This window comes from Strix aluco, chromosome 4, assembly GCF_031877795.1.
Source record: "Strix aluco isolate bStrAlu1 chromosome 4, bStrAlu1.hap1, whole genome shotgun sequence".
NCBI lineage: Eukaryota > Metazoa > Chordata > Aves > Strigiformes > Strigidae > Strix > Strix aluco.
Window position 1 is genome coordinate 128,190,121 of NC_133934.1, and position 11,499 is coordinate 128,201,619.

Sequence of the window (11,499 nt, forward strand, 5' to 3'; positions counted from 1 at the left end):
TACTCCTCAGATGGCACAATTGAATAATCTGCTAAATCATTAGGACCTGTGTGCGTTAAAAGCAAAGCCAACAGCCCATTGTAAACGTAAAGCTTAGGAGGGCAGCCTTCTCCCTACCAGCTATGTAAGAGCAGTCAGAGTTAAAGGCTAAAGGAGCTAAAGAACATGAAAACATCAGGAATGGTGCAGTACCTACTCTTTATGCCTCTGGTGAGTGAAAATAACTGTGTTGTAGGATGGTTTTCAATCACATTAGGGAAGAGGAGGGTGGGACATACCTCAGTTGCTCCCTAGTACTGAGGTGGAAATTCATTTAAATCTGGACTTGTCAATGTGCTTCAGGATTCCTTAGCACTTCTCATTCACCCAGAGTTACAGAAACTCTTCTGAAAGAAGCTCCAGCTTGTACTTGACCTTGTGGTTTCTATGTAGCATCATCTGACAGTGTTGATAACAACTGTCACAAGTTATTTATAAAATACTAGTGATTTACTACATGTACAAGAACTATGAGAGCTTAATGGGATGCTGACATGCAGCCTTACCTGAGAGGAGGAAGCCTTTAAACTGAACGCAGAAATGTGCTGTAGTAGTTCAACACGCAACTGCCCAGTTCAATTCCCCGTGTAGTACTGGTATGTCTCTGTTCCCTTTGTCTGCTAGGGCTGCAGAACATTCCTGGATGCAGGAATGGGTAGAGGCTGCTGCAGAGGTCTGTATTTCCTCACTTTGAGAAGATGTCTGTGATCCTCCAGGCTGAAAGGCAGCATAGAAACATAAATTGTAATTGTCTTCTGTTTTAACATCACCACTAAAGAACATTTGTTCCCCACACCTACCTGTGCACAGAAGAGCTGCGCTGCCTTGCTTTTGTTGGCTCATTCAGCTTTTTCTTTTTTTTAAATTCTGAAGATACTGCAGTCTTAAGTAGAATTGATGACTGTTTAGCTTAGCTTCCGCTTAAAATACAAATAAATTCATTAAGTCTTCTGTTTGACTCATATCCAGGAGAAAAATGCTATCCTGAAAGGTCATGTTCTTAAATACGCCTTCTCTTGTTAAACATTTACAGGCATATATGTGAAGTGCCCCACTCCTGCTTCTAGGAGAAACACCAAAATTAATAAATGTTTTCTAGAAAGATTTTAGTCCTCTATTCCCAGTAGGTTTCATCGCATGGCAATCTTCAGCCACTTTGCAACAGCGCTGGGAGTCTAATGGCTGCAATTTAAAGGATTTTATTTTTGGAAGGCTTGCTTTTGATTTTTAGCATTCACTGCTTTGGTATTGCTCTGGTGCTACCCATTAAGATACCCACCAATCGGTACTTTGTAAGCAATTCCAGAGGTGGAAGACCATGTTAAAAGGCTTACACATGTAAGAAGATACATAGCAAAGAACAACCCTCCAAGAAAAAAGCATCTGTCTGTGATCACTGTTAATCTTATGTTTACCAATAAAAACAATGGAACAAAACCACGCACCATGTAGCCACTGAAACTATCTACCTTTTGAGATTTTTGCCTAGTCTGTGCTTGCCTAAGATGAATTCATGAAAACATCTTTTAAGCATCTGCTAGCAAGTGTAAGCTGGCAGTCACTCTCTGATTTCTTTCTGAAGCAGAAGGACCATAATTATGTACTCCAGGCGCTCGATACAGCACTATTGGGTGGACAGGGTTAAAGGTTACTTACTGCGTTTAAAGGATTGCACTGTGAATATCTGTTTCTATTGTATTTGAAGATAAGACAGCTTTTTGTCCAAACTGCAAAAATGTAAGGGTCTGTGTGGAGCCTGATTATAAGAAAGGAAAGCAGCTTTGCACCAGTCTAGAGTGACGGTATAGATGACAGAGCAGTGCTTTGCAGCATATGACATTGAATAGCTTTGCTGAAGACCTAAATTATTTTTTTTTTTCCATTGAACTGGGACTTGCGCATTCATTTGGAAGGAAGAGGTGGGGTGCCAGTGCCAAGTCAGAGGAGGAGGAATGTTTTGTGCAGTGCTGGAATCTGATAGATCAAACAGACCATTATTTCTACACCCTCACTCCATGCACTGACATGTAACGAAGGCACATGGGAATCCAAGCATCCTCCGCGTGCACTTAGCAAGAATGCAGAGATTTCTCTTGCTGGTTAAGTAGCAGCACACTAGGAGTTGCTCAGTTGTAGTGCCCTGCAAACTGGGCACTACTATTGGGAAAGCTGCAGTGAAGGTCTGCTAATGGTAAAATTAATTTTTCATATAAGAAAATAAAGGTTAAAAAGTAACTTTGACTTACAAAAATATATTTGACTACAGAGTTTTACATTTGATGTTTCTAGGAGACAATGTCTGAGGATTGGTAATGGGATACGAAGCCATTTCACCTCTAGGTCACTGTTGAATCCCGGCCCAGGTTGGCAGCGACCAAAAGTCGTTACCACTGATGCATGTTCAGTGACCTTTGTCAGATGGGGTAGCAGTTGCAGTTCAGGTTTACTCAATTGCCTCTTGGTGTTAGAGGCAGTCCTTTCAGAGCAAGGTCACAGGAGCTTTGGATGCCGTGAGAGTAGCCCGCAGAGTCGCTCAGTGTGCAGTACCTGTTCCTGGGTAGCGGGTCCTAACGTGTGACGTGGTGGCGCTTTTGACGAGCACCATTGTGTTCACTTAACACTAGGTGTTTTTAAGAGGTTGTACATAACACCAGCCTGTATGTGTGTGACTACTGTATTACTACTAACTTTAATACTCAGCATAGCTTGCATTTCTACTTCCTCGATGGATGTGTGTAGCAAAACAAATCATGGAGTACTTGGTTAGGGTAAGATTAAGAAGGTGTGTAAGCTTTGGGAAGTTTCATGAGAAATCAGGCTTCAGTCTTGTGAAACTCATCACATTTCCTTAGCGTCTTCCAGATTCTTCTTGCTCCAGCCTTTCCAGTGTTGGGAGACCTCTTTCAGTTCAAGTATCTGACTTGTTTTTTAGTTTTCCAGCGATGTAGCACCACAACATGTAACTCTCTTCTTACAGCAAAGGGAAATGGGAAACTTAACTTTGATGTTACAGTATGTATGTTACAGTGGTCTTCCCCATTCTGACTTAGTAATACTAAGTTGAAACTGAGAAATCAGTTGAAGAGAGAAATCAAATCCAGCCATGTTGGAAAGCATTATTTCCATCCTTATTAATGTGGATGAAATCTCTCCTTAGGTTGAGAATTTCTTCTGTATGGGATCTCCATTAGCAGTGTTTTTGGCATTGCGTGGCATCCGTCCAGGAAACAGCGGTAGTCAAGACCATATTCTGCCCAGAACAATTTGTAACCGCTTACTAAATATTTTTCATCCAACAGATCCAGTGGTGAGTTTTAATTGCAGTTGCAAGCTTTTACCTTGACTGTTTTTAAGCATCAGCTGTGTGATGATGTTAACTTCAAAGCGTGTGAATCAACACAAGTATGTTTCAGCATGGGACTATTTGTTAATGATTTTTGTACAATGTCTTGGTTTTTGTAACTGTAGAATAACAGTTCCAACAAATAATTGCCTTAAATACCATATACTTTGCTTCTATTTTCATATTAATAAACATAAGATTCGAGATTACTCTGCTTTTTTTTTTTTTTTTGCAGAGAAATAATCCTTCTCAGTCAAGTTCCAACTTGTGTTTAACTTACAGTCTTCCATTAACCATCATCTGTCCAAAGATACTACGGCTGCTAAAGGCTTCACAAGCAGTTTCCGAAATACTGTAGAAAAACAAAATCATTGGGTTTTTATCCCCAAGGGATCCAGAGTAACAGATTGTTAGAGGGCGGGATAGCACTTGGGAGGGCAGTATTGGTACAGCTTCACCCTGTCCTTATACTCTTCCATAGGCAGCCAGTGTTTGCTGTTATCAAAGGGCCTTTGATCTGTATCACCTTGGCAACTTTTTTGATGCAAGCTTGATTAGGGATTTCATGCCTACAGTAGAAGAGTAATTTGAGGATACTTATGTGTTTAAACTCTACCTGAATCTGAGTATATTCAGACTTCAGACCAAACATGCTGGTTCTGCTCATCTCAAGATCTTGTTCAGCTTCAGCTACTCCAAAACCAGAATTTCCCTGGGACATCTAGGACAATGGGTCAGGCTGCACTCTGTGGTCCCACTCAGCAAATAGTAACTTAATTTTGAGATAAAGAAGTGCAGAATGCTTTTCTATATCTAAGTAAACAAAGAAAAATAAAGAATCAATAGAAAATGATTTTTTTAATAAGCACACCAATTCATGGTTTGCACAGGGATCAATGCAGTCATCAAGCAAAATGTTTACAAAGCCAGTTCCTCCTCCTCTGTTGTATTGTGCAGAATCAACTGTATGTAAAATTTGCTCTGTCAATGCACAATAACAAATACCTGTTAACAGTAACTTGCATGTTTGTAAGAGCACGTAGTAGAAGCATTGCAGAGAAATGTGCAAAAGTGAATGCACAAGCAACTGGGCAGCTGAGATATTTTCCAGGCTGTAAAAATAAAAGTGAACCAGAACATAACTCCACCATTCTGTCACTTTCTAGGCTTCACTCATTGCAGATATTTTGGATTTGAGGTTGGAGAGGACTCTGTATGAGAAGGGAAGGTGATTTTTTCAGTCTTGACGCTCAGGATTTTCTTTTCTGAATTACTTTTGCAGGCCTATAGGTTAGAACCTTTAATTCTGAAACACTACAGCAACATTTCGCCTGTCCAGATCCACTGGTACAACACTGCAAACCCTCTACCTTACGAACATATGAAGCCAAGTTTTCTCAACCCAACAAAAGAACCTACCTCAGTTACCGATAGCGAAAGTGTTTCAACTGTACCAAGCCCAACTACTTCACCAGTCATGGTTCGACGCCACTACGGAGAGTCTATAACAAACATAGGCAAAGCGAGTATATTAGGTGATTGTTCTTTATGTCCTTTGTTTTAGATATAGGACCTTCTTGTAGAGCTTCACCACTCTGTGGGGTGGTGTTTGAGGTGCAACCATAAGCAAACTATTCCTGGCCGTTTCGGTTTGTTCGATGTAGGCGTATGGGGCTTGTTTTAATCCCAGCTGACATTTACTTTGACGAAAAGATGGTTTACATACACCGGAGTCAAGGCTTGCGGGGAGAGGGTGTGGGTCAGGGAGTTTATGCTATTGCTGCCTTATTGTTGTCTGCCTTGTTGAAGTAACATCCTGGCGATTTAATAGTTTCCATTCTGCTTCATGGGGGAAAAAAAAATACAGCTTGTTTTGTGTCTACATTTTCTGATATTGGCAAATAGGAGAAAAATCACTCTATGTAAGCTGTTACATTTAACTCATGATTTTACAATAGGAAATTCAGACTGTTTTAATATGAAGTCTGTCCCCTTCTGGCTTTCTGATTCAAAATAAGCCCTGGTTTAAGTGAGCTTAAATTCACTTTCCCCGAAGCTTATATTTGAGCACGCACTTGCAGTTTTTGTTGACTCAAGGCTTTTCTTTAGCTCTCTGCATGGGATTTGGAGGAAGGCTAGTGCCAGGAATCTTCCCAATCAAATAAGTAAAGTATATAAAAGCAGTTTAGTCCTTAAGTAGAAAGATGTGGTATTTCAAAGCAGGGTTGCTTTTTCTGTGTTACTGTAATAACTTTAATGTCTTGTCCATAAGGTGGCAGCAAAGTCAGAAGAAAACATCACGTATCTGTTCTTAACTTTTACACCCCTCTTCCTGAGCAACCAAAATAGTCCTTTTAAAGGGTGATGTAGCATTTCTAAGTGTCTGTAAGGGTGATGCCAGAATAAGGACCCTTAATGAGAGGAATGTCTTAAATGTCCTGATGGGATTCTTGCGTGCAGAAAGTACTAACATTGTTATGAAGCATTTTTGTCTTAAGACTTTTTATCGAAGAGGAATTGCAATGTAACATGTCTGTAAAAGTACCAGATTTCTTGCTGAGGAAGTGTTCTCAAGTATTTTTGTTCCCCTAACTACAGTTTTCAAATTATAGCCTTTGCTCATATGCTAGATTAGTCTCATGATAAACAGTGTACACTTAAGTCAGATAAGCTGCTCCCACCCTAGAAAAGTATGAATAGTGTTTTTCTCTGTCTGTCACTCAACTCTAATTGATGGGTGCTACAGTGATTTTAATTTGCGGTTTGATTTAGCTGCCCTCGTGCTTAGTTGTTGGTTTTTTTTTTTTCCTCCATGCTGAATGCAGGAGCTGCAAGTATTGGGAAGGGCCTCGGCGGGATGCTTTTTTCAAGATTTGGTCGATCTAGTACAACCACCCCACAGACACTCGAGACGGGAAAAGATGGAGCCGAGGGGGGAGATGACAAGAAGGCCACAACTGTTGGGACACCACCTTTGCCTCACAGCAGCTCAGGCTTTCTTGAGCCCACAGGTTAGTGACGAGTCCACCTTACAAACCCCATGGAAACAAGACCTTTAGTGGGCTGCATCTGTATGTTGTGGGAGGCTGGGAATACCATAACAACATATGCCACTATTTAATTTTGTTGGTTTGCTCTAAAATGATAAATATTGAATCCATTCCTGCTGTCCAAGGACAGCCTCTGTTCTCCCTTTAATCTTTTTTTCCTCTTAAAGGAGGTTTATCTGTATATGTGTTTGTACTTACATATGCATGTATGAGTTTTGGCTAATGAGATCTGCATATCAGTAGTTCCTAGACTCCCACTAGGAGAAGCAATATAATTGGTGCAGAGAATCCCTCTCACCATTTATCATAAAATGGATTTATTTAAATTTCCACATACATTTGCAATTCTGATGCAATCCGGATTTAAAGACATGTGTGACTGGAAACAGAAGCTGTCCTTGTCCTGATCTGAACTGCCCAAAACAGAAAGTGCAACTTTAGCAGCAGTTTTTTTGGAAAAGTATAGGTACTTCCTTTACAGAAATTCATACTTGATATTATTTCTAAACTTCTCATTGGCACTGTTGCAAGGCAAGGGTTTTTGCAATCTAAGGAGTCACAAGTATGTTGTATCTTGTGATATCATTCACATGATACATTGCTGTCCGTTCATCACTGCTAATTTCAACAGATAATCTGTCAAAGTCAGTATTTGAGGACAGAGACTTTGTTTTAAACTTGAGGAAAATAGAGTGGCATGACAGTGAGTATTGTGGAGCTGCCCATGAGGTCCTTGGCAGGGGGTGGGGGCACATCAAGGGCCTTCTGCACGGTTCCTGCGTCCCTCTTTGCTGCAAGCCCATCCCTGCTCCATAGAAGGAGAACGTGGAGCAGAGGCCAGCGAGGCTGAAGCTGAATGATGCAATCCATGGCCAAAGTATTTGCTTCTGAGAGGGCGGCCGCTGGGCTTGTGGTGGGGTTTGGCAGCCGCCCAAGCTCCTGTAACGGCCTCTCGTCGGAGGGAGACAGAGTCGTTCGGGGCGTCCTTCCTGCAGAGGGACTGGTGGTTGGGTGTTTAATTTTTTTAATGTATGCGTCTTAGTGGAAACGACTGTGGTTGTCTCCTGGTATTGGAGAGCCCTGACTCCCTCTCCTTGCTGCGTTTGCAGAGCGGTGCAGTGCTCCTGTGAAAAGACGAGGCCCTCATCTCGTTCCCCGGGTGCCACTGTGCCGTGAGGGCGGAGGCAGCGCCTGTGCGATGCTCCCTTTATGTGCTCTTGGAGCCAAGAATTAAAATTCCTTGAAACTGGCTTTGATAAATGGCTGCATTTTTTACTCAATATGGGGTTTTGGCTTTTGTAGCTAAGCAGGCTTTTAGTTTTGTCCTTTTTATTCTATTGCTCCTTGTAGAGATTTTCTAACTGCTAAAGTGTCTTAACAATAGATTAGCCATTGGCCCAGTTAAACATACAGTGAAAACTGCTTTGAATGTGGTATTAATCAAAGCAGCCATTGAAATGAAAGGATAACTGCTGAAATATATTTTGAATAATCTGGAAATGAAAAGAGCTAGTGCTGTGTAGGGATGGCTGGTTTTCAGAAAGGGCTTGTAATATTGGCTGTAGTCTCCTTGTAGAGCCACTAAAGCTGCGAGAAGTCCATTTATTTCAGAAAGTTCTGAGCATCCACCTTCTGAAAGTCAGTGGTTCCTAACAGGACCTCAACATTTGCTGGGTACTGCTGTGTGGTTATTATAAGGAGTATAAATAAATGTATTTATGTAGTTCCTATAAGGAAAACAGCTGCTTAAAAAAAATGCCAGCTTTTTCCAAGGTTTAATTTCTTTTTTTTTTATCCCTGAACTAAGCACCACTCCTAGGTCATTGTGCTAAATGCGTGTGCATCAGAATGTATGTATGTATTATTAAAAAATCACAGTTGATTTAGACGAGTGTAGTGTTAAATGTAAACATAGAGATACTCTGTGCATTTTATATGCAACAAGTAGAATCAGAACCCAAACCTGATAGAAAAACATGTCGGTGTTTTTTATTCTGCTGACATAAAATTCTAACAACGTTTTTGTTTCTTGTTCAATTTCTAGTGGAACTGGAGCACAGGATTGATTTCGAGCTCAGGGAAGGTCTCGTGGAGAGCAGATACTGGTCTGCAGTCACATCACACACTGCCTATTGGTCATCTCTGGATATTGCTCTTTTCCTTCTAACCTTCATGTGCAAACCCGACCAAGAAGATACTGACAAATCCAATTTAGACACTATTTGAATTTTTGACTGGGGATGGGGTGGGGTGGGAAAGGAAATTTTAAAACAAATGGCACAAAACTCATGTTTTACTGTTAAACTGCAGTATATATGGCATGGAGGTTTCAGGTTTAAGTGCATGTTTGGATTTTTTCTTATTTCTAAAAAGCAAAAATGATTTATATTTAAAAGCACTTTATAGTTTTAAACATTTTGCAGTGCTTAATTAGACCTGAAATGATTCCAAATTCTTGTTAACTTTGACTGTATAAAAAGCCAATGCAGCGTGTAGCATCCCGTAAGCACGGTTGTGCAGTGTGCTTGGGTGACATACTTGTTAATGACCATAATTGCTGTTTAGTTCATTGAAGTATAAAAGATTAGTTGATTAAAAAAAAAACAAAACTAAATTAATTTCCATTAACAAAAATATATGTTAGGTACAAACCTAAAACTGCCATGTTCTGATGTTTTGTGTATCAGTAAATAACAAATGGTGGTGTCATTTTTCTAAGACTTTATTCAGCTCCACATCCTATTATCCACAGTATCATTGAAAGACCATTCTGACTGCTGGCTTCCGAGGGCGTATTATACGTGACACATTTAGAAACTAATGCTGAAAAAAGCATGAAGCAAATATTTGAAATACTGTAATTATAATTTATTATTATCTTTAATTGTTTCATTTTATTCCAGTGTATAAAACATTACTTTTTTACTGGTTTCTTTTGACATAATTTAAGAACCACATTTATTTTCTACAGTGTTAAGACTTTTTCTCAGAAATACATATCTTTGTACTACTATTCAAATGAATATATGGACACTGTGGCACACTTTAAGTATTTTTTCATTAAAAATAAATATTTGTGGTTTCACACAAATGACATCAGTCACATTCTTCTCAAAGGTAAGTAACTGCCTTTGCTTTTTAAGTCCCAAGTGTTTCTCCAGCACATTAGACTTGGTTTGCAGAGGATCCAGCTGTCTTTCACTTACCATTATTAAATGTGTATTATGTGTGCACGTGTTTGTATAAAAATAAATGTGTATTTATGCACAAGGATCCTATCTAAAGGAAAGAGAGCAGCATAAAATAAACTTGGTGAAGCCTGAGAATACCAGAGCTTAGATTAGGTTTGCATCTGAAACTAATTCAGGAAGAAGTCAAGAGAGAAGTGTTGTGATGAAAGGAAATAATCTCCAAATGAAACACTAAAAGGTCATTGCTGAGATTTTAAAACAATGTGGAAGGCTCTGGAGTAGAAGTGTCATATATGGCCTCTGAGCTGCCTCTGCCCGAGGTATTTATGATCTGTATAGCAGATGTAGAAGCTGCAGAATCTAAACTTTTCTTTAAAAACCAAAAATCAGGCTGTGGCGTTGGTGAATAGCAATGTTCTTAGTGTAAACAGATGTGGCAACATCAGCCCACACCAGCAGACAGCCTCAGCCAGTGGCTCAGAGGCGTGGAAACCACCCACACATCCCTTTCTGAAATTCTAGGGGGAGATTCTCCCAAAAATTATTCTCCCAAATAATATTGCTCAGGCTGTTGCTTGTTTCCCTGGTCTGTGGCGCAGTGGGGGAGGAATTGGGAGCTAGGCCTCTATGTTGGGGTTATGGATTTAGGAATAGTTATGAAGGGATAAAAAACAAGGCAAAGAAGAAGGAAAGGCCGGAGTGGAGGGGAATGGGAAGGGAAGATGATGACAGAAACAGCGCTATAAGTGCACTGAACCAATACCCAGCAAAGATGTTCAGATGGTGTAAAGGACCTTGCTTCAGTGTAGATCTCTGAAAAAATTCCTTCTTGCCTCAGTGAATTGTAACTCTCCTGCCTGACATGTTTACCTTGGTTGATGAACAATCATAAAAAAAATAAAGTAACCCTCTAAGAGAAGGAAGCTTGACACCTCTGCTCCAGAAAACAGGCTTTTGTTTACATTACTGCCTTTCCACATAAGTTGTTTAATCAGCTTTTCCTAATTAGGAGAAGTTAAACACAAAAGGCGAATCTCCTTTTATATTTAGAAGGTGCAAAACGTTTCCAAATGTGCATGGTTTGTTTTTCAGCACCGTGAGTCGGATCATGTCACTGCTGCGTTATCCCCTTACACTACTGGATCTACACTAGATCTCTCTTTAAGTGCTGTAAACAAAAGGGGGTTAATTCCTACAATTCTTGTGGTCTGTGTAAACTCTGCTGTTGTCCAGAACATGTTTCAGATTTATGGAATAGCTGTTCCTCTCGCATCAGAACATGCTGGTACTTGCTGACTGCTGTCCTTATAAGGGATGGGATCCTACTTTTACGTACGTACCCCTTGGTAAATCAGGGACAATATAGAGCTGAGGAGTAAACCATATTACTGCTAGGAGAAGGGATAATAAGGACCAATACCTGTTCATTGCTTTGCATTTTTCCTCAGTTAAAGGACATATGTATGTATGATTCCGATCTAATTTGTAACTTCATGGAGCATCTGGTAATTTCCAAGCTTAATTACAAGGACAAAACATACCTTGAAAGAATAAATGGAGATTTATTCTAAAGTGTATGCAAAGATGTTAAGCATGTTGTAGGCAGACTTTCATCTTTCCATTCCTCAAAAAAGATCTCTTATGTTCCTGCAAAGATGAAATACTATTTGAAAATTAAATTCTGAAGTTGTTAGGAAAAGGGTTGCCCCATTTCTATTCTGCAGTGTAACACAGATCCAAGTAGGGTCACGTCTCTGCATGCTGGAGTCTAAATTTCACGCTTAAAACTTTCTGGTCAGATGGTCCATGGCATAATATAGAGCTGGAATGTCCTGGCTTCCAATTACTGACTTGTTTTCTTCTGCAAGAACAATGT

General features: G+C 40.0%; 1 protein-coding gene across 2 annotated transcripts in view; it reads left to right on the forward strand.

The window, feature by feature from the left end:
* DDHD1 (DDHD domain containing 1) overlaps positions 1 to 9,523 on the forward strand; it is a 68,972-nt gene extending 59,449 nt beyond the window's left edge. For both annotated transcript variants that reach the window (XM_074821113.1, XM_074821114.1), the window contains 4 exons: positions 3,197 to 3,346; positions 4,665 to 4,917; positions 6,208 to 6,393; positions 8,477 to 9,523. In XM_074821113.1, the coding sequence (XP_074677214.1) occupies positions 3,197 to 3,346; positions 4,665 to 4,917; positions 6,208 to 6,393; positions 8,477 to 8,658 (771 nt within the window). In that variant the 3' untranslated portion in view covers positions 8,659 to 9,523. The remainder of the gene's footprint in view (positions 1 to 3,196; positions 3,347 to 4,664; positions 4,918 to 6,207; positions 6,394 to 8,476) is intronic.
* Positions 9,524 to 11,499: the final 1,976 nt, after the last annotated feature.